This window comes from Sceloporus undulatus, chromosome 4, assembly GCF_019175285.1.
Source record: "Sceloporus undulatus isolate JIND9_A2432 ecotype Alabama chromosome 4, SceUnd_v1.1, whole genome shotgun sequence".
Lineage (NCBI taxonomy): Eukaryota > Metazoa > Chordata > Lepidosauria > Squamata > Phrynosomatidae > Sceloporus > Sceloporus undulatus.
The window spans coordinates 168,642,213-168,665,902 of record NC_056525.1 but is presented as its reverse complement, the minus strand read 5'-3'; the positions used below and the strand labels follow the sequence as shown (position 1 = coordinate 168,665,902).

Genomic DNA, 23,690 nt, shown 5'->3' with positions numbered 1-23,690 from the left:
TGTGGTATGTGGGCCACCCAATCTGCAACTTTGCTATTCTTGCTGCAGTAAGGGGTGAAACAGACTGCCCAAAAAGGGCAGATTGGGGCTGCGATGGTGCCGTTTGTGATGTGCCATGGCAGCCATACACATGCAGCCACAATCCAACCCCTGTGGTGGTCCCAAGTGGACTGTGGCAAGGAGCAGAAAAGATCCGCTCCTTCCTGGTCTGAGTTTGGGCTGCCTTAGCCAGCCTGGGCACAGCTTTGGAGTGGGTTGGGGGAGTGCATCATCTAAAGGCCATGCCCCCAAGCCATGTGAAAGTTGGCTTAAAATGTCCATCTGTTTAGGGCCTAATTTTCCAGGAATACTTGCTCTTTTTTGAGCAGCCAGTTTTTGTTGCCAATTAGAAACTTGGGGAGGAATGTGGGGGACTTGAAGAGAAGGATTTGTTTCTGAGGCCAGTTAGAGATCTCAGCAAGTAGCCTTTAGATCATTTCTGGAGCATAAATGACTCATTATAAGAAAAACATACAGGAAAGAATATTGTACTATTTGTTCTATTCTGATAGGGACTGTTAACTTCTTGCATTAATGTCCTACAGGCAATGGAAATATCATCAGGTAGAACAGAGGAAGAAAGGTCCAATCAAGATAATGTGGATGAAGAGGTAAGTCAGTGGATTTATTTCTCTGCCTCCTCTATCCATCTCCTTTGAAAGAACCTGAAAATATTCCTCAGTAAAGATTTTGTGTTTTTATTGTCAAATCTTTATACATTCTGTAAACACAAAGTAATTCAGATGTTATTATTGGGTCCGTCCCCCCCCCCCCCCCCCCGGCATTCTTCCAATAATCACTGTTTAATCCATCAGTGCTTAATTTTGTATTTTAGAAATAGACTGAAAGGGGTCTTTAGGACACAGTGAACATTTTTGTATAGGATTTTTAACTCCAAGAAAATTATGCTTTCAGATCATGACACAGTGTTGATTTTTAAGCTCTTGCAAACATAGGGAAATAAACTGGCTTTCTTTAAAAAGATTTGGGCTGTTTTACAAAATATTCCTTCTGTATCTGAATAGTTTCCAGTGTGCTCCAAATACACACTCACATGGAACACGTAATATATTAACAAGGTGATCACAGATAAGCCAGTCACTAATATGTGATGATGTGATTATATCAGTTGCTACTGGCTTAATCTAGGAGTTTTGATACACATATTACATTGGTCTGCTTAAGCATATGTAGGAAGACCAAACTAGACATAATATTAGAAATCATGATCTCTTCAGTTCTGTTTTCCTAGTGTCTGAAAATCATGGACTGTAAGACTTAACAACTTCAGTGTTGTGGAACTGATGAAATGATTATTTTGCCTTGTTAGGTATTCAAGAAAGCATATATCCCTAGAACTCTGAATGAAGTGAAGAACTACGAGAGGGATGTGGACATAATGATGAAGTTGAAAGAAGAAGACACAGCTTTAAATGTGCAGCAAGATAATGTACGTAGACTAGCCTAAATACCCAGAAAGCATCAGATCCTCTCTGATCATGGAAGCTATGCAGGGCCAGGTCTGTTTAGTACTTAGAAGGGTACTAGGAATAACGGGTGCTGTGGGCTATATTTTAGACGAAAGCAATAGCAAACCACCTTTGAATACTCCTTGGCTAAAAGAGCCCTATGAAGTTCTTGGAGTCACTATAAGCCAACAGGTACTACCAGACACAGCGTTAGACTCATTGACATTCACTTGTGGGTTTTAATACCAACCAATACTTCACACTCACTTAGTTTGATCCAGATGTGCAATTTGATGAACACAAGGGCTCATCTTGTTCCTGGAAGGCATTGGGATCCACCTGAGACTCCCCAGGACAGAATAGTATGTGGAAGGAATCTTTCCCAACTTCTCTTTCCCCCCACATTATCTCTTATGCTGCTTCAGAACAGCAAATTGGGAGGTGGATGGTGCTGAAAAATGCGCTTGCAGTCTCTTCCTCCACTGACTAGAAATTTGCCAAGCAGTATTCTGAATCCACTGATTACAAATATGATAGCAAACAAAAGTGTTAAAATGGTACATTGAACTGGTCCAGTTGAAATCAGCAGACTTGACGATCAGCGGAGGGGTGACCCATCATTGAGGTGAATGTGCGCCCTATGCTTGCGTGCAGGAACATGCCCTATTCATTTCAGTGGGGCTTGATTATCTATGAGTCTCCTAACTGGGCGGGGGGGGGGGGCGTCCAGAATGGATCTCCTGCAAGTTAGTAGGAGTGATTGTACTTCATAATGAGGATTACTGCAGTAATGCAAATTATGGAGCACTTTAAAACAATGAAAACTGGTATATAACTTATTTTTCCTCCCACAGATTCTCTACCAGACGGTGACAGGGTTAAAGAAGGATTTATCTGGCGTCCAGAAGGTATAATGGTGTATCTCTGGGACTGATTTTTCAATAATATTAGCCCTTTGGGACACTATCTAAGCCATGGAAGTTGAAGTGCAGAGAGAGTGGGCAGTTCCTACCCTCACACTGTCCACATGTTTGGGACTTGTTGCCATGGGCAGGGCAAACACACATAGATTCATGCTGAGAAATAGCACCTGTCTAGAATTGGTATTAAATCATAGTTAGTGATTTTGTAAAATCACTTGGTCTGGAGCCTCTAATGAAGTTGTATTTGCATTTCATATCTTTGTAAATCTAGATTGTTTGTTTATTTGCATCTCTGAGTTGAGTTTCCATATATCCATCAAGCAAATAATGGTTTATAGCTACTAGTTTGCCTGCCTTTTCCACTTCATTTGGCCTGTGATTTCATAAATCTATCCATTCATTGGTGTAGCAGTCTTTGGAGGTAGGATGAGTGGCCCTTGGCAGGATTTGTCAGATTGTGCATGGCACCAAACCATAGCTGGCACCACCTGTGGTTTACAAGCCCATTTCAAGTTTATCAATACAGAAATCACACTGGTGCCTTACCACCATGGTTTGATATGAGTTTTCAAGTCAGCTACAGTAGAAGACTGTTGGGCCATATTAGCCTCCCATGAGGTCTTTAAGGGCTGCAACTCCCACTACATGTTCCCCCACCAAATAAATACATATATATATATATTATTTTCCCCTTCCAAACACCCTCTAGGGAGCATGGAGGTATGTTTTGAGGTGGTCCTGGGCCCCTGAAAGGACCACATGCAATTCATGGACTGCACTTTGCCTATCCTTGCTCTAGACATTAATCATAACTGACTCTTTTCTATTATAAAAGTGTTCTGTTATTTTTCTTTTAAATTGCTTCATCTTTCCTCTAAGAATTCAAGAAGACATTTCTTCTGCCTCATTATATTACCCTTTCAGATTCTTATACCCACTTTTTTTCTCTCTCAGTTTTTTTTTACCACTCATCCAACCATGGCCCAGTACATACCAGCCTTACGTGACGCCCTCATCACATGCTAGGGGGTTGCCTGGGGACTGAGCGCCTACATGCCCCGCAAACCTCGCATGTGATGAGGGTGTAACAATGGCTGTGGTGTTTGGTTGGCTGCTGGTCCAGTCAGATATCAAAACCATCAGTTGATGGTCCTTGTACCTTTAAAGGTTAAAAAAAAATAGGTTTTAAAAGGTTAAAAAATTAGAGAACTAAAATGATAGATAAAAGATAGCTTTCCAGATGTATAAACAGGTGTTGAAAAGAGGAAGGTGAACTACATAGGCTGACTCATGCAGGAAGTATAAAAACAATTAAAGTGGGAGCAAAGGGAGAGATTCCCTGGGATGGTGATGATGTTCTCCAAATACTCTTGGACTGCAAATACTACCAGCCCTGCCCAGCATAACCCAAAGGTGAAGAATGATGCAAGTTGCAGCCTAACAACATCTCGAAGGCCACACATTCCTCACCTCTGCCCTAGAGATACAGTATGGACAAGTTAGGGTTTATTTTTTCTCATGAAGGTTTCTACCTTTGGTGACTTGGATGTGGAACAACAACTTTCCATGGTCTGTCCTAGGTGCCTGCTCTTCTTGAAAAGAAAGATGAGGCAGAATATGATTCTGATTATAATGACAGTTCTGACAACTCCGAAACTGATTGCAAAGAACAGGAAGCATCCATGCATCCTAAAGATCAACTTGCTGAACCTGATGTGGATAAAAAGGTTAGTGGGGTCAGTTTACCTCAGTTGACAGAGCATATGCTTCTCATGAAGAAGATCCCAGGTTGAATCCCTGATATCTCAGGATGATGTTGGGAAAGACCCTAAGACCAGAGTTAAGACTATATTATGTTTGTTCACAAAGCCCGGACACTGGAAGCTAAGGCTTTATCAGACATGCTTCTTGTAAGGCTGTTTTGCAGTGTCACACATTGTATTTGCAGCTTGCCTTCTGTGTATCCACATTTTTCCTTGGTCTTCCAGGGCCAAAGTCAGATGGGCAGGATGGAGTTATCTAGGCTCACAGGGTTCAGTAGGTCTTATGCCTAAAATAATTGATATAGAATTAAGTTTAAGGCGTGTGATTCTGTTCAAGTTGTTGGGCTCCACAGTCCAAGTCTTGGTCAGAAGAAAAAAGCCTGAATTATTTGTATCTGTAGTTTGTTGTTGTTGTTCCTTAAACTTTTCACAGAAATTTCTGAAAATTAGATTTAAAAGGTGACTGCCTCAGACTTCACCAACTTGCTGGACAGCATTTAAAACTTGCTGTACCTACAGCAATTTTTATCATAGCGGGTTGAAACTTGATACAGCTGCATTGAGTGAACGCCAAACACCAAGATGCAAGTTATTTGCACAACAGATGTCATTTATATAAGCAATAGAATTTTGAGGCTCATAATGGCATAACATTTTTGCACAAGTTGTGCCTTGACCCTTCTCCTTTAATCCCTGTTTCAAGAGTAGGCGTTTGGCTAAGGATGCCCAGTGAGATAGTGGCTAAACTGAGACTAACATTGCAACTTGCAACTTGCAACTCATGTAGCTGACCCACTAGTTCATTTTATGATGGGGGGGTGCAATCATACATGCACGATTGAAAAACGGTAAGCAGGAGTGTCCTGATAAATAAAAATAATACATGTGCTCTTGAAGGAGGGACTCGTTATTTCTTCTTGCTCTCTAAAATAGGGATAGGCAACACTGGATGCTTTGCCTTACAATTCCTGTAGGCTCCAGCCACAGTGATGAGGGATTATGAGGACTGTAGAGTAAAATTTCTGGATGCTACTGGGTTTACTTGCCAGCCTTCCACATTCACTGGGTTTAGGGGTGCAGTACCCCCCTGACAGTTGAAAAACTGTGAATGACTATAATAATAATATAATAAAATTTTATTTGTATACCGCCCTTCTGAAAACCAGGGCGGTGAACAGCAATGAATAACAGTACAGATAGACAAAGCCATATAAAATACAGTAAAAACAATTCAATAAAAATAATAAAATTATCATGCCGGCAAGCAATGCTGAGGGGGGGGGGGGAGAATTACTGGTCAGGGGTACGCTTGTTCGAATAGATGGGTTTTTAGCCCCTTCCTGAATTGAGCTAGGGAAGTGGCTGAGCGGAGCTCAAAGGGCAGCGCGTTCCAGAGGTTGGGAGCTAAGATGGAGAAAGCCCTCCTAGAAGTGGAATTATATTTCACCTCTGGAACTTTTAACAATAGCTGCCCTGAAGATCGAAGTGCGCGGGGCGGATTGTACGGAGAGAGGCGGTCCTCCAGGTACCCTGGGCCCAAGCCATTTAGGGCTTTATAGGTAATTACCAACACCTTGTATTGCGCCCGGAAGCGAATAGGCAGCCAATGTAAGTCTTTAAGGACTGGTGTTATATGACTGGCCCTGGCAGTGCCAGTGACCAGACGGGCTGCCATATTCTGCACAAGTTGCAGCTTCCGGGTATGGTACAAGGGTTGCCCCATGTAGAGCGCGTTGCAGAAATCCAAACGAGAGGTTACCAGGGCGTGTACAACAGTTTCAAGGTCTCCCCAGTCAAGGTAGGGACGCACCTGGCGTATCAGCCGAAGCTGATAACAGGTGCTCCTGACCGTCGCATCCACCTGAGATGTAAGGTGGAGCGACGAGTCCAGGAGCACCCCCAAGCTGCGTACAGAGTCCTTTACGGAAAGCGTGATTCCGTTCAGGACAGGTGGAACCACCGCCAACCCCAGACCGGGAGAACCTATTACGAGTACTTCCGTCTTTTCTGGATTCAGGCTTAGTCTGTTGTCCCTCATCCAGCCCATTACCGACTCCAGACAGGCCACGAGAGGAGAGACGCCAATCCCGGTCACTGCATCAGTCGGAGACATAGAGAAAACTATTTGGGTGTCATCAGCGTACTGATAACACCGCGCCCCATGTCTCCGGATGATCTCTCCCAGCGGTTTCATGTAGATGTTAAAAAGCATGAGAGACAAAATGGCTCCTTGAGGGACCCCAGATGTAAGGGCCCTCTCATTGGAGCGCACGTCTCCCAGCTGCACCATCTGGGACCTCCCGGAGAGGTAGTAACGGAACCACTGGAGCGCAGTGCCCCCGATTCCCACCTCCGCCAGGCGCCCCAGAAGGATACCATGGTCTATGGTATCGAAAGCCGCTGAGATGTCCAAGAGCACTAACAGGGACACGCTTCCCCTGTCCATGCCCAGACGGAGATCATCGACCAAGGCGACCATAGCAGTCTCAACCCTGTAACCCGCCCGAAAGCCGGTTTGAAATGGGTCTAGATAATCCGTTTCATCCAAGATCGATTGAAGTTGGATTGCAACTGCCCGCTCGATCACCTTCCCCAGAAATGGCAATAGCGAAATTGGCCGGGGTCGAGGGAGGGCTTTTTTAATAAAGGTTTTACTATGGCCAATTTCAAGTTTGTTGGAAATTGCCCATCCTTCAATGAGGTGTTAATAATCCGCTGTAACAACAAGGTTACGGCTGGGCCCCCCCTGTGCCACTAGCCATGAGGGACAGGGATCGAGAGAGCATGTTGTCTTCCTAACACTTCCAAGGATCTTGTCCACATCCTCGGTACTGACAGACTCAAACTGATCCAGACTAACCAAGTTCACGGATGCCCTGGATACCTCTACTCTAGGTTCTGCTCTAAGGCTGGCCTCAAGACCTTCGCTTATCTGAGGGATTTTATCCGCGAAGAAGTTGTTAAATTGGTCGCAGCAGGCCTTAGAAGGTTCAAGGATCTGGTTCAGGGCAGGAGGGAGCTGAGTTAGCTCCCTCACTACCCTGAACAACTCTGCCGGACGCGACTCCGCGGACGCGACACGTGCAGCATAGAACGAATTCTTAGCTGCACGAATCGCCTCTCCGTAGTCCTCCAAAAGGTGGTCTAGAAGAGTCTTGTTGGATAAGCGCTGGTGTTTCCGCCAGCGGTGCTCTAGCCGTCGCAGAACCCGCTTCCTCGCCCGGAGGTCTTCCGTATACCAGGGCTTGCGTTTGGAAGCAGGCCTGAGAGGGCGCTTGGGAGCGATACTGTGTATAGCCTTAGAGAGACCGGAATCCCAAATGCCGGTCAAGACATCAACAGAATCGCCGTCATTTCCATCCATAAGCCCCTCTAGGGCTTCCTGGAACCTTTTGGGTTCCATCAGCCTTCGTGGGTGGACCATTCTAATAGGTCCGCCACCTCCGGGGGGGATCTGGGTAGAAGCCTTGATCGTTGCCTCCACCAGGAAATGATCCGTCCATGACAGGGGGGAAATATTAGTTATTTCCGCCCACGGATTTTCCATACTCGTGCAAAAAACCATATCGAGCGTATTACCCGCAGAATGCGTTGGACCCGAGACCAGTTGAGACAACCCCATGGAAGTCATGGTATCCATGAATTCGCGAACCGCACCGGATGGAAATATAAGCACCCCACAACCATATGTAACATACCGTATAAGCTCAACTATAGGTTGGCTTCATGTATAAATTGAGGGCAGGTTTTGGGGCCAAAATTATGGATTTTGATATGACCCATGGTTAAGTGAAGGGTAAAATTTAGGGGCGTGTAACAGGATTGAAATGATGAAGGAAAGGAAAACAATGTCAAAGAACATACAAGCTTCATCACCCATTTACAGTCTCAGTATCATGAGGCTTGCAGTCATTAAAAATGGCATAGGGCTGCTGCAGAAGCGACAGCAAATAATCTGGAAATAATCAAATCTGCAAAAGTCAAACTCATAGATGTGGAGGACCGGCTGTCTATCATACAAGAATAAAGTATAACGTCTGCTGATGGCACTGTGTAATAAAATAATTACTTTTTGTTATTGCCTATGCTGCTATTCTATAATGCATACCACTCAGTTCAGTTTAACACCCTGGCCTGTTATTTAACAGTGCTTCCCTCTTTCAGGAAAGAAAAAAGATGACCAAAGAGGCACAGAGGGAGAAGAGAAAACACAAGATCCCAAAGCATGTGAAGAAACGAAAAGAGAAGACTGCAAAGTTGAAAAAGGGCAAATAAATCATGATTGCCATGATGCAACATTTGTTGTTCCTGACTGGATGGACCAGTATTGTGGTTGCAAAGTACTCCGCACGCAGACAGCTCATTTATCTTGGTGGGTATCAAAGGAACATTACAACAGAGCTCACTCTTACTGGTGACAAAGGCTGACTTCTGTACTCTTGCATATATATACATATATGTACATATATCCTACAGCTCACATCAAGAATGTATTCTCTGGAGAAGTAAAAACAAACGGACATTTCTAAGACACTTGATTACTTCAAAGAAATTTCTTCAATACATCATTGTACATTTTAGTCGTGTTAACATCCATAACGAAGCCAAATCACACACAAAGTTCTTTATTTTTAATGCCTGAATACAAAACTTGCAGATTTACATATATATGTGTAAATAGTCATACATGAGAATAAGAAATGAACAGTCTCGCTGATTTAAACCGTCCACCACTTTGAAGTGCTACAGATTGCTTGTGTACACATTTTTGCGAGGGGAAATACACTTTTTTTGACTGCAGATATGCAGCCCAAAGAAATTGTCACTGCAACACTGATGGCATGCAATGCTACAGATGGAGAGCCAGGCTTGACAAAGTGATCTTCTTCTCAGGCTGTATTTAGATTAGTGGCTGTGTAGAAGCTAGAATAGACTATGGACAATATTAGCTGGCGTGGAGTATGGAGACTGGAGTAGACTGTGGAGAAGAGCTGTTGCTCCATAGTCTATAGACTCCATAGTGTGTTTCTTCCATTGCCTCATTGCTGCTGTTTGCCAGCTGTTGAAGGGCTGTCTTCTTCCTGTCTGATGATGATGTAACAAAAGTCCCAGTACTGCATCCTCTGCTGTGAGTTACATGACTCCCTGTTTGAGAGTTGTGCCTCACATAAAGGTGCATGCTAGCCCCATTTTCAACATCCTTGCACATGCCACCTCTTGAGTTTTCATCCTTTTGATATTGACTGGGGAAGCCTGAAGGGAACTTCCGTTCTGTTCATTTGTATATGTATAGATACTACCCATGTGACCTTGAGTCCCCATCAGGGGAGACAGTTTATATTAAAGTAAATGAAGTATATTAAAGTAAAAATAGAGGACATGGGTCAGGCATAGCACTTGAAAAGTGCTCTTGTAAAAGTACAATGCCCATTTCTCCATTTTGTAATGACATTTAGAATCAGAGTTACAAGAGACCACAAGGGCCATCCAGCCCAACTGCCAGCTATGCAGGAAGACACAATCAAAACACTCCCAACAGGTGGCCATCCGGCCTGTTTGAAAACATCCACAAAAGGAGAGACCACCACACTCTGAGGCAATGTATTCCACTGTTGAACAGCTCTTGCCATCAAGAAGTTCTTCCTAATGTTGAGGTGGAATCTCCTTTCCTGTAATTTGAATCCATTGCTCCATGTCTTAGTCTGTGGAGCATCAGAAAACAAGCTTGCTCCATCCTCAATACGACATCCCTTCCAACATTTAAACATGGTTGTCATGTCACCCCTTAACCTTCTCTTCTCAAGGCTAAACATACCCACCTCCCTGAGCTTCTCCATAGTTTCCACACCTCACCTTTTTAGTCACTCTTCTCTTGCATGTATGAATATACATATTTGCATGTATATTCTGCATACTTGCATATATGACTAAGAGAATTCTGTGACAGTTTCATTATTTTTGCTCCTTGGGTAATCAAAAGTATTTGGTTTAAATGATAAAAAGCAGGTTTCTTTACTTTAAATGAGAAGCGATAGACTAAGGATGTCATCTGTAATAGCAATAACTCCCATTTTGATCCATCTGCACCAGTATAATTCTAAAAGAGATGAAACCGAATTCAAAGATGCATACTTATTTGGGCTCCATTCCTACCATTGTGTGTTAACTTAAATTTCAGTATGCTGTTTCTGAAATTGTACAAATTGTAGCTACATGGTACATTTAGCTAAGGATTGGCAGTTTTCTAACAACTAAGCAGAGTAGAATTTTTTATATCTTCTGCGAATGGTGTGTAAAATAAAACCAAATGTATTCTGAATTATATTGGGAGTGTTGTGTTTTTTTAACTGCCAGCATTGGAAAATGACCAAAGTTGGGAGTATAGATTCCAAAAGCATCAACTGAATCCTAAGACATTGGCTGCAATCCAGTTAATTGAGTGGAACTTGCTTTTAAATAGGGATGCGTACCATTCAAGATTATTGTTTTCATTTTTAAAAACAAGCTTCTAGCCCACTTGGCTTTATAAGAAAATCATAATGTACAGTGGGCCCTTTGTATCCACTGGAGTATGGTTCCAGGAACACAGAGACAACCCATGGAAACCAAAATCAGTGGGTGCTCAAGCCCCATTAAATAGAGGCATAATAAAATGGTGTTCCTCATATAAAATGGGAAAATCAAGGTTTGCTTTCTCAAATGTATATAGTTAATATTTTCAAGCAGTTGGTTGAATCTGTGGATAAAGAATCTGGATATGAAGGGCTGGCTGTAGTGATACAAAATCAAGACAATTGAATGGTGAGCCTAACACTGGGGTACAATGCTGAAATAGGATTGCAGGACAAATGGCCTAAAATGTTCTAATACTACTACACTTGTCCCTTCACATTCGCTGAGGTTAGGGGCACAGGACCCCCATGAATGTGGGAAAACCGCAAATAACAAAAACACTTATGTCATACCTGAGAACACCTGTCTAGGAATCTCTAGGTTCTCCAGTGCAACTCTGTGGTCAACATCAGCTAGACATTGACCACAGAATTGCGCTGGAGGAGCTACAAATGCCTAGTGGAGTCTTCTCTCTTGGAATCTCTAGGTCCTTCAGTGCGACTTTTGGTTAAAGCTGACCATAGAGTTGCGCTGGAGGACCTAGATATTCCTAAAGAGAACATTAACAAAATCTGAATAATCAAAGCCACAAAAGTCAAAGCTGCAAATGTGGAGGGACGAGAGTAATGTACTCCAGTTAGAGATCTGGATCAGATCGTCCACTTATTCCAGAACCATCAATGTATTTTGCAACTCTATTCTGGAGGACAAATGCATAAAGAGATAGTTGGCACTTTCATACATATTTATTGTTGGTTTGGGGCATTTATTTATATGGAGTATTTATAGGTAGTAAAGTGAGATCACCACAATCTCTGTGGTGTGCAATATAGGCGTAGCAGTTTAATGCCACTTTAACTGTCATAGCTACCAGATACCCAGTTGCCCTTGGAAAGGATTTCCACAACCTAGTCTTCAGTACTCAATTAGTTTGGGAATTTGGACTTGACCGTGCATCTAGACAGTAAAAACAATGCTTTCTGTGGCTGAGTGGGGATTTGAGCCTTGGCCTGTAGAAATAATGCAGTCTGACACTACTTTGACTGCCATGGCTCCATCCTACAGAATCCTGGGATTCGCAGTTTTGTGAGGCACCAGCAGCACTCTTTGGAGAGAAGGCGAAAGACCTTGTAAAACTACAAATCCTGGGATTTGATGGAGCTACAGCACTTCAAGTGGTGTCAAGCTGTAGTAGTTCTACAGTGTAGGACTCCGTAGGCCAGGGTTCAAATCCCCACTCAGCCATGGAAAGCCAAGTCACACTCTCTCAGCCTCAAGGGAAGGCAAGGGCAAACCTCCTCTGAACAAATCTGGCCAAGAAAGCCCTGTGATAGGGTCGCCCTGAGTCAGAAATCACACGAAGGCACACCCAGAAACAGCAAAAACTACAAGCGAGGCTGTTAAAGCCTCACCAAACTACAAATCCCAGGGTTCCACACCAAACTACAAATCCCAAGATTGCACAAGATGGAGTCAAGGCAGTTAAAGTGGTGTTAAACCGCTTTATTTCTGCAGTGTGAAAGCGCTGGAAAGTGCCTGGTTTCCAGTCTTCTTCTTATGAGGGAGTAGGACACCGCACATAATCTTGAATGTATTCAGTTTACTGAACAAGCGGTATCAGAAGTGGATTAATTCTGCAGCGCGGATGCATCCAAGGGAAAATGGCCCACAGTGGAGCCGGTGCGCATGCGCACGGGCAACGTAAGAGCACAAGTTACGTGTGTGGAAGTTATGGTTACTGCGCATGCGCAGCTGCTATTCAGCCGCGAGGGGGAAACACGGCGGAAGAGGAGTAACGGCGCCTCCTCACGTGACCCTCCCTTTCCCTCCTTCCAAGGGAAGCCACGTCCGCCTTTCGCTTGGAAAGAAGGGTGGGCGGGGTCGGAGCCGTGACGTCACGGCGAAGAAGGCGGGGCTTAGGGCCGGATGGGATCCTCTCGCCATTGCGTGGCGGCAAGGGAAAGAAGTACTCGCTGTTGCTGAGGAGGGCGCCGGCTGCTACTACCATGAAGAGGTCTTTCTCCCAACTGCTGCTGGTGGCGCTGCTCGTTTTCCCGGCCGCCTTGCTTCTCGGCGGCGGCCGAAGCGGCCCAGGTGAGGGGGGGGAAGAGTTGCGAGGAGTGCGCATGCGCTGTGGGTCAGCGGCGCGTGCCTGCCCGCGAGGGGCGGTTGGGAAGCGGCCGTTATTTGGGGGGGGGGGCAGGGAGGTCGTTATAATTTGAAACGGGGAGAGCTCCTGAGGGAATTGCTCGCTTCCAAGGCAGAGGGAGAGAGGGACTCCTGGCTCTGACGTGTCACTTCACTCACATCTACACACACGTTGTGTCCACCTGTGTGGTTGTGTGCCTTCATTAAAACAAACGGCTTCATTTATATACCGCTTTTCATACTGAACTCACAGTGTTTAAGCACTTTACAACTGCAAGCTCATTAATTCATGGCCGCCTTCCCAAACAAGTCACTTTTGTGTGGTCTGCGCACTACGTTCACCCCAAAATAAGATGAAAATGAAACAGCCCACTGGTGGTTCTCCTCTGTGAGCAAATCAGTGTTAAAATGGACCCGCTCCAGTCGGATGAAGGGCGGATGTTAAATCGGTCCCGATCTGCCTCCGGTTCATGCTCCTGCCGGACTGATTTATCCAAGAAGACACAGGGTTTAAAAATCAGCTTCAAAAAGATGTGGGTTAAATGGGTCTCTAGCGCATGGATCAGCTCCCTTAAGCGATTCGGTTCAAGTGCGAACCAGGGTTGTTTAAACTGGTTCGAACCGATTTGTGATCCGGTTTAAAAGATAGTGGGAATGAGTCCCTGGTGACCCAGAGGAGTTTTCTTACAAGATTTCTTCAGAGGAGGTTTGCCATGGCCTTCCTCAAATGCTCAGGCCACTACGCCACGTTATGTACCTCCATTTACTTATACTGCACTTGTTGTTACTTGCGACCCTTTGGATGAGCCATCTCCAAGCCCCCTTGCCCTCCACTGCTCTGGCCCTACAAATTAAGTTCAGCCATCTGGCATGTGCCCTTCCTCTCTTTCCACTTCTCCTAGTCTTTTCTAAAGAGTCCTGCCTTCTCATGATGCAGGCAAGATAGGACAGCCTCACTTTGGTCATCTTGGCTTCCAAGGAGGGTTCAGGCTCAACCTGTTCTAGGTCCTGTCCCCCCAAACGTAGACATACACCTGGACAGCTTCTCCTTGTGGGGATACCTTAAAACTAAGAGTTGATGCAGCATGGTATTGTGGTTTGAGCATTGGGCTAGGACTCTGGAGACCAGGGTTCAAACCCATAGAAAACCATTAAGGGAGCCTGGGTAAGTCACAGTCTCTCAGCCTCGGAGGATGGCAGTGGCGAACCATCTCAGGTTGCCATGAGTTCAAAACAGCTTGGAGGCACACAGCCACAATAATGTCACAAGACCAAATGCTATACACTTGGAGGAATTAAAGATTACAAAACTAGAGAGGCATTGCAAAATTGCGAGAGAAACCTTTATGTGTGGTTTGCAACTCTGCACTATTTGAACACCTTAAAATTGTAATTGTAAGAGAGTTTGTGACTGTGATCAAAACCTTATTATAACATTTATTCTTCCATATAAATATTCATACAGTACTTACCACAGGTAATATTTGCTGTTAAAGGGGTGTACATTTGGGAGCAGGTGTGTGCCCTGCATATAAATAACCTCTGAAATCCTTGCTCCTGGTTTTTGTCTCGAATGCTGTGTTGCCCAAGAGGTTGAGGCTGCTGAGATTACTGCACTTCCCTCCCACAGAAATCACAACGCAGATACGCCTAACATAGTACAGTCATGCTCAGCTTCATGATTTGACCCCGCTTGAAGGTTTGCTAAGATTCAGAGCAGACATCCCAAAATGAATCTCTGTTCTTTTAAAAAAAATAATCCCCCAAACCAGAAAACCACAAATGGTTAAAGATGCGAGCAGCAGACCAGCTAGTGTCTGATTTATGGAAAAAAATCCTCTTATAAACTTCTTAGAGAGACATTATGTGGTGGTTTTTGTAGTGTTTGTCTTATTACAGTTAATTTGTCTTGGAGTCTCCATAAATGATTGGTTGGAGCCATTTTTTGCCGGATAAGGACATCAGTAGTTTTACATTAATAGAAGTAAAAGTGGTGTAGAAACAGATATCAGACATTGTGTCCGTCTGCATAATATGTCTAGTTTATAACTCTTACGCTCCCAGTACGTTTAAATGGGGGCTAGGAGTGTGTGAGGGCCTCTTCACTACTAGTACAGTATTAGAACTGGGCCTAATCACTCCTTAATGTTGAAGTGCCAGTTACATATGTTTCTGATTACCTGCAGTTGCTGTGAATTCAGTCTTCCATGTATACGCCTAATAAATGCAGTAGTAACACAATGCTTCCCTGAGAAGGCTGACAAATTGATTGTGTCATATCTTACAAATTGCTGGGAATGTATTGGCCCCATTTGGAGTACTACAGAGTGGAGCAAGGGAGTGAATTTCATGATTTCATGGGGCCCAAGTCTAAACATGTAATTCATTTATACACCTTACACCTATACCCTGGTGATAATTTTATACACAATGTTTTTAATATTTCATATATGAAAGAAAGTTTGTGTACACTGAACAGTCAGAAAGCAAAACTGCCACTATCTCAGCCACCCATGTGGACAGTTTTGGATTTTAAGATTCTTTGGATTTGGGAATTCTGTACTGATTTCCACTCACAAACTGGTACCTTTAGATTTCGCAGCCAACACCTTTCTACTGTGAGGTTAGTTCAGTTCAAACACCTGTTCATAATATTCTGGACACAATTTAAACACAAAAGCAGCAAAGGACTGTTAAGTTTTGCAGCTGCACAGTTCTCTGTAAGATGCTGCATTCTCTCTTCTAAAAAAATCCAAATACAAAGTACACTTTGCTCCTTGCTTATATCTTGTATAGGTAATAGCTGCTCTGTAGGAGTAAATAATTCTTATCTACTATTTTGGGAGGAATCATTTATTAATCTCCCATTGTTGCTGTTGTTGTTGTTAACTGCCCTCAAGTCGACCTCGACTCATGCCGATCCTGTGGATGAGACTTCTCCAAGACCCCCTGTCTTCAACCTTTCTGCTTAGGTCCTGCAGACTCAGGCCCATTGCCTCTCTGATTGAGTCCATCCATCTGGCATGCAGTCTTCCTCTCTTTCTTCTGCCCATTACCTTCCCCAGCATTATTGTCTTTCCTAATGAGTAATTTCTTCTTACGATGTGGCCAAAGTGCAACAGTCTCAGTTTGGTCATTTTAGCTTCCAGGGAGAGTTCGGGCTTGATCTGTTCTAGAACCAATGTATTTGTCATCTTGACTGTTGACAATATCCTCAGCTGTCTTCTCCAGCACCACATCTCAAATGAGTTGATTTTCTTTCCCCCCCCCCTGCATTTTTCACTTTCATGCTTTCATATTCATGCATGCTGATGGGGACAATCCTCACTTTCGTATTCAGAATTATATCTTTGCATTTTAGAAGCTTGTCTTCTTCTTTGTTGACCACTTTATTGGATCCAAAATATGGGAACTCTTTGGAGACTATCACACGGGGAAAATCAGTGGATTAAAAAGGCATTTTGCCGGGAAAGTTGCACGATTACTGCAAAGATTTTCACACACATCGCGATCTAAGAGGATTTATCCTGGGGAGAAGCAGGAGTGCTCCATCAACAAACCATTTGTGGGAGTTCCCAGTGAAATAAAAAGAAGACTAGGATTGCGAAGAGCAGCTATGAAAGAACTGGACAAGATCCTAAAATGCAAAGATATAACTCTGAATACTAAAGTGAGGATTGTCCCCATCACCATGCATGGATAAAGGGAAGATACGTTGCCCACTCCAGCTTTACATTTATGTCCATTAATCTTCTTTTGTCCATTTATTGTCTGTTAATCCCATTTGAAGACAGCTTCCTTGATTCTATCTATTCCTTCGAGAATTTAATGTTGGTTTAATGGCATGAAGTATTAGGTTATATATACCATACTTAAAACCTAATTCTTATCAGATCATAAGCAGCGTACTTCAAAATGTCTTGATTTCTGGTAGATATATCATAGTTGTGGCTTTACACTTCCATGTGTTCTTGGATGGGGTAACATTCAGATATATATGTTGTGTCTCTTAGATTTTGTGATCTACCAGCTGCTTGGGTAGCCTGTCCAGAACGTTTTTATGCTTATTATCCAAGTTGTACTTCTGTTTTCTTGTGTCTTGCTGTTTTTCTGTATTAGAATATAGGCAAAGGTCTGATTAGATTTGTGGAAATATCATAGATACACAATCCTTACTTTATTGGGAGAGATTTATGGACACATTATATGAAAAGTCATTTCAATCATGCATGTGCATTCTGGAGTGTGTGCCCCTTGTCTTTCAGTTGCTTTGGACAACAGTATATTGTGTTGGAGAGTTGTACAGTTTCACAATTCCTCCTGTTACCAAAAAAATGTGATGTAGTTTCAGTCTATTTTACATTTACAGTAAATTATTTTCCACAATACTCATTCTAAAGGACTGGAGGGTAGCACTTCATTTAATTCTTGGGGCTGTGTCTGGCTGCCTAACAGATGTTGAATCCACTCCCTCCTCTCCAGTAGAGTGCCACATCATCATGTCCTCTAAAATATAGAGTAACAAAGCTTGAAAATGTGCTGTTGCTTGGAAAAGTCTGAATGGCCTGCTGTGGTTAAAAACTTCCTTTATGTTTACTGTTTAGAAAAGAAATTATTGAGGAGCCTTCCATGAAGGTTTTGAAATTCTTAAAATGACTAAAGATATTTGGAAAATAAAGCAAAGACTTTGCAAGTCTTCTTCCATATAACTTCATACTTGTATTCCAATCTTGTAAGCCACCATTTATTTTCAAAATATTTAATTACTATAAAGTGATAGGTCTATTCTAACAAATGCCTAAATGGACATTTAAATCGAACCAAGATGTTAGTCTTAAACTTTTAAGTCATTTGAGGAGTTACCAAAAAGCTACACACTTTTTTCAATAATAATAAAATAAAATAATGGGACTGGGTGAAATCTCCATTAGTGGATGAACATCTGTGGATGGCAAGCCCCATTGGCCTTAATGGTGGCGCATGCATATGGCAGCACATGCATGCTCCCATTAAAAACCATGGGACTTGAGATCCCATGTTTTTTGGCAAGGAACCTTCATAAGTATGTACTGTACCATTTTTGGCATGGTTTCAGCAACAGGCACACTTCACTGAGCTTATGCAAGTAATGCACTTGCTGACCAAGTCTTTTTATACAAGGTGCAATGAAACAGGTGTCCTAGCAGACGAGAGACATTCTCATTGCCAAGATTTCTGTATTCAGGCTCTTCTCCCACAGGCCCAGCATCTGGCTTAGACTATGAACAGACTAGCCTGGCTACCAGCTTCCTAGTAGGTTCATCCATGGGCTCTTGCAGAGCCATCAACTTTGATGTGGCGTCCTGAAGGTGTCTCTGATAATAATATAAAGCGAGCATATTTACCATTTTAAGATTTTAAAAATCTTAAAATTTCTGAATCTTACAAAGCATTGCTTTTTCATGGACCTGTGTTTATTTGTTGTAAATTTCCAGGAAAGAAAGAAACACTTATACAGTGGGCCCTTGGTATCATTGGGGTTTAGTTCCAGAACTCTTTGTAGATACTAAATTCTGTGGATACTGAAGTCCCATTAGATACAATGGCATAGCAAAATGGTGTGCCTTATATAAAATGGCAAAACCAAGGTTTGCTTTTTGGAAAGTGTCTATTTCTAAAATAGTTTCAAGCTGTGGATGGTTGAATCCATGGATAAAGAATTCACAGATATTTCCACACCTGGATCTCCTCAGAATGACATCAAAGGAGAGAGTGGGAACTTATGTAGCCACCGCTACCAACTCTGTGTTGAGTCCCTTCTGGGAGAAAGGCGGCATACAAATGAAATAAATAAGCTCCTGTCTGTCACTGGGGGAAAAAAAGGAAAAGAGCATGTTTGCGGCAAGTCACAGTGTTCAACACCTTGAGATCTTGATGGACATGGTCAAAGGAAAGCTCACCAGTGTTCTCTCTCAGTTCAATAGCTCTTTCCTGGGAAATAGGCTCCTCTCACACATTAATTGACTTGATTTGCTTGACATCCATGCTGTGCAGCATTTAAAAGATTTTAGGGAGCACTTAAAAGATGCTGCGGTCCTGTTAGTTTTAGTGGCATTATTTGGTTGGTTTTAAATAGCATTATGCTAAATGTGATTGGTACCTTCTAGTGTTTTATGGTTATGTATTTGTTGAGTTATAACTGTATTATCATTTTTATCATGCTAAAAGCTGCCTAATAGGATTATTTATAGATAGTTTAAATAATTTGTATTATACCTGGCTTAATAGTAGTGGTTAGGTAAAGGTAAGGTAATAGTGTTCCCCATTGAAAGGTTGTTGCTCCAACCATAGGGGGCAGTGCTCATCTTTGTTACTAAGCCGAAGTCCCAGCGTTGTCAGAGATTACTCTGTGATCATGTGCACAGAATGTTGTTTACCTTCCCACTGGAGTGGTATCTATTTATCTACTTGCATTTGCATGCTTTTGAACTGCTAGGTTGGCAGAAGCTGGGACTAGTGATGGGAGCTCACCCCATCATGCAGCACCTGGGCCTCGAACTGCCAACCTGCCAATCTTGCAATCAACAGAGTCAGCTTCAACTTATAGTGACCCTATGAATGAGAGATCTCCAAATCCTATTATCAGCAGCCCTAGTCAGGTCTTGCAGACTCAGGACTATCACTTCGTTGATTGAGTCTATCTCTATGAAATACAGTTTTCCTCTTTTCTTACTGTCTTCTACCTTACCAAGTGTTATTTCCTTTTTTCTAGTGAATAACGTATTCTCATAATGTGGTAGAAGTACAACAGTCTCAATTTACAAAAGGATCTTGTAGCACCTTTGAGACTAACTGAAAGAGAGAACTTGGCAGTATGAGCTTTTGTAGACTTGAACTTACTTCCTCAGTCTAGTCATCTTGACTTCTAGAGAGAGTTCAGGCTTGATTTGCTATTGCAACCATTTATTTGTCTTTTCATCATTAGAACTCTTCTATAGCACCATATTTCAGATGAATTCATTTTCTTCCTGTACGTTTTTCTCACTGTCCAACTTTCACAACCATTCATAGAAATGGGAACTAAAATGGCATGGACAATCTCAACCTTAGTATTCAGTGAGCTATCTCTAAACTCCAGTATCTTGTCTAGTTCCTTAGCTGCCCTTTCAGGTCCTAGATGTCTTCTGATTTCTAGAGTGTGGTCTCCATTCTGATCATATGTGATAAGTCTTGGTTGTAGAATTGGGGACACCAGGTTATAGAAAGGTGTGATGTCCTGCCAGGACTGATTGAATTTCCCCCTGCATTTTCTTTCGTGTTGGTTCAGGCCATAGAATATTTTAGTGTAGAAAAGTTCATTGTATTAGTTGTGGGAGGAGCTGTAGGATTCCCCTGCATTATTTCCAGGTTTGGTTTGCCCTTTCCCAGCATGCTCTGTTGTAGCTGGAAGCTTTTAGTTTTGGAGCAGTCTTTGCTGTGAGCAGGCAGAGAGCTGTCTTTTGGTGGCAAACAGGCCCAGACAGCCGGAAAGGGCATTTCTTACACGTTAGCCATTTTAGTTACCAACTCAGCCAAATTAGTTACCAACAACAAGTGAATAAAGAATTCAGGAGCTGAAAGACCCTGCACCAACTCCATTGAGTGAGGAGAGCAAACTAACATCAGACCCAGAAAGATGACATCCGGAAGATTGCTGAAACTGTAAAGTACCTTTTGTTTAGAGCTGGGGAGGAGAAAACTCTTTATTTTGTCCTTTAAATTAAATTTCCCCCCCCTTTTGAACTTTACATTCAGCTTCAGAGCCTTTTTGGGTAGAGTTTTGATCTCACCAGGGTACCGGCGTTGCACACCCAAACCTGCCACCACTTTTAGTTGGGTGTGTCTTCACAAAAGGCAACACCAGGGACTGCAGTAACAGCAGGATCATTGCATTAACTTCCCATGAAAGCAAAGTGGGGCATTGCATGGGAAGTTAATGCAATGATCCTGCTGTTACTGGAGAAAGGTGTCCCCTTTCTCTGAGATTGGAATGTATATTGAACATTTGCAATTGGTGGAACATTCTTTTGTTTTCTATATTTGTTCACAGATTTTAACTAGAACTCAAGTAGATTATAGGGCCAAACAGGCTGGCTGTAAAAGCCAGCTTCCTGGCAGCGTGGTGTTTTGATGCAGCACATCCCGAAGCCACTTGGAAGCTGTTCAGACAGGAGTGGCTTCAAGCTGCTCTGGGGACATGGTGTTTTGATGCCATACATCTCCAGAGCGGCTTGAAGCTGCCCTGAGGTTGCAGCGGGGCTGCCTATGGCAACTTTTTACTGACCCAAATAGGAGCGAATCTTTTCCACTCCTGATTAGGGCCATGGCATGTGGTTGCTACCTCGCCAAAACAAGCAGTGTTGGAGTGGCCCCAATCCACCTTTTTGGGGCAGTCTGTTTCACCCCTATGGCTCTACAGACTGAAGCAGCGGTACAGTGCACCCGCGTTATACGTAGGCATGGCTTACACAGCTTCTAGCATATGCTGGAAGCCTGCACTAGAAGAAGCCTTGGTGTGCCAGGAAGAGGTAATGTGCGTCACACCGCAGGCACAAGCCCCATTACTTCTAATGGAGCTTGACTTTACAAGTTTTTCCCCTTATGTGGGGGGGAGTCCAGAATGGATTCCTGTGCAAGGGAATGGTGCACTGTATTGGTATGTCATCTGTTCCTGGTGATTAGTTTCTCCCAAGTGTAGCTTCCATTTCACTTTCTAAAATTGTAGGTACAGTACATCGTTAAATTATTCTTCCTGCAGCGACTCTATCATCCTTTCATGTCATTTATATAATTCTTCTGTATATTGTTTCCATCATCTTTTTATTTCTACTTGGTCATGTAATGTTTTCTTCTCTGCTAGTCATAGAGCATTCCCATTCTGGGTTTAAATTTCCTTTTGGTTTTTCTGATCTTTTAGAAGAGATGTTTTGTTCTTCCTTGTAGCTATGTTCTATTTGATTATTGATTATCATAGTAGTTTTCCTTGTTCCTCCACACAAATCATTGAATGATGGCAGGGATCTGACTCTTATTACTGTCACTTTTCACTTTTGCTTCTCATCTTTCCTTAACTGCTTGAAGAGTTTTAACTGTCATCCATTAAAGCTTTCCTTTCTTTTTGGCTCTCGGCATTTCTTCCTGACAATGTCCCTGGTTTCAGTCCACTTCTTTTGGCTTCCGTTCAGTTAGGCCAAATATTGCATAGCTATTTTTACATTATCTTTAAATTTTATGGAGATGTTCTTTGGGTTGAATTTTGCCATGATGTTAGCGTTTTTCTTTAGCTTTAATTTTGATACTAGCAGTTCATGATCTGTGCCACAATCTGCTCCTGCTTCTGTTTTTGCAAATACAATGCAGCTTCTCCATCTTCTGTTTCTAGTTTGATTTCTATTTGATTTTAGTGGCCGTCAGGTGTATATACAGTCAGTCATATGTAGACAAGTAAATAACTGCTCTGTGAACATTAGAATAAGCATAAGTGTATCCCTGAATGCTGGGTAAAATACGTTTTTTTCTTTTTCATATTTGTTTTAAAGTTTGTTTCCATAACATTGGTAAGTATCCCATTGATAAATCCCATTACAGTATATTGGTTGTGTGGCATGTTCATGTCTGTCTAAAAATCAAGGATAGACAATTGCATTGGGTTTGAGGGTCAGTTCTCTGTCCTGACACCCTTCAAAATTGCCACCAAAAAAAACAAAACCCCTACTAAAAACTGAACACACAGAGAGAAGTGGCCAAAAGTCAAAACCTGGTGTTCTTAAAACGTTAAGCAGTACAGGAGCTTCTTTAACCCATCTGAAAGGTCAACAATTCACCTTTTCTTTTCAGCTAGAAAAGTGTGGTCCTGAGAGTTTGAAGGGATCAGAGGCTTATTTAAAACAAAAGATTTGAGGGGTTGCTGGCTGCTCCAGGGCCACACTTTGCCTAATGCTGATCTAAATAAATTTGTGTGGAGGTGAAACTTTTGTAAGCAAAGTTCAAATTAAGATGACCATTGCTAGTGTCATTTCATCAAAGAAATTTTAAAAATTATTTTTCAAATATTTGTTTCTAGGTTCTGGCTTGCTTGTGGCTGCTCAAGATGCTACAGAAGACGAGGAAGCAATGGAAGATACGGTAGTTGAAGATGAAGATGATGAAGCTGAAGTTGAAGAGGATGAACCCACGGAATTGGTACTTTTGCAAGGAGTTTTTTTTTCTGTTCCAAAAATGGATAGCCTTCAACTTCATTATCTTTGCAGTAGATAGATTTTATGAAGAGTAAGAATGCAAGGACAAATTTTAGAAATGTTCTCACTGGATGAGATTCTAAGGGGTTTTGCCCATTTCCCCATATTGCACACTTCACAGCTATTTTCCATTTCAGAAAAGTTTTGCAATTAAAAGAAACGAACAAAAAACAATGTATTTGCAATATGAGAGTATTATTTACATCCTGAACCAGGAGTATACAAAATTGTCATAGAGAGCTCTAGAGTTTTGAGTTGACCTGGTTGAAAATTGGACATAACCTAGGTAGACCTTACTAGTAGAAACAAACAAGGAGCAGCACTGCCAGCTAACAAAATACATGAAGTGGGACACTTCGTTGAAGGAAGATACCTGTTTGTGGGGCAAAGAATTACACTTTGGAAATCTGGGGGTTTGATCATTTTTTCATAAGGTTCCAAGCCTGAGACCACCATGACAGGTCTTTCTCCTCTAGTGTG

At 42.5% G+C, this 23,690-nt stretch overlaps 2 protein-coding genes across 3 annotated transcripts in view; both read left to right on the top strand.

Moving 5' to 3' along the window:
• The window catches only part of RIOK1 (RIO kinase 1), a 31,544-nt gene extending 22,817 nt beyond the window's left edge, over positions 1-8,727 (top strand). The window contains exons 14-18 of the mRNA XM_042464657.1: positions 585-650; positions 1,370-1,489; positions 2,363-2,416; positions 4,012-4,158; positions 8,359-8,727. Of these exons, the coding sequence (XP_042320591.1) occupies positions 585-650; positions 1,370-1,489; positions 2,363-2,416; positions 4,012-4,158; positions 8,359-8,469 (498 nt within the window). The 3' untranslated portion in view covers positions 8,470-8,727. The remainder of the gene's footprint in view (positions 1-584; positions 651-1,369; positions 1,490-2,362; positions 2,417-4,011; positions 4,159-8,358) is intronic.
• Positions 8,728-12,690: 3,963 nt separating this feature from the next.
• The window catches only part of SSR1 (signal sequence receptor subunit 1), a 21,022-nt gene continuing 10,022 nt past the window's right edge, over positions 12,691-23,690 (top strand). For both annotated transcript variants that reach the window (XM_042464662.1, XM_042464661.1), the window contains exons 1-2: positions 12,691-12,900; positions 23,036-23,154. In XM_042464662.1, coding sequence (XP_042320596.1) covers positions 12,813-12,900; positions 23,036-23,154 — 207 coding nt within the window. In that variant the 5' untranslated portion in view covers positions 12,691-12,812. The remainder of the gene's footprint in view (positions 12,901-23,035; positions 23,155-23,690) is intronic.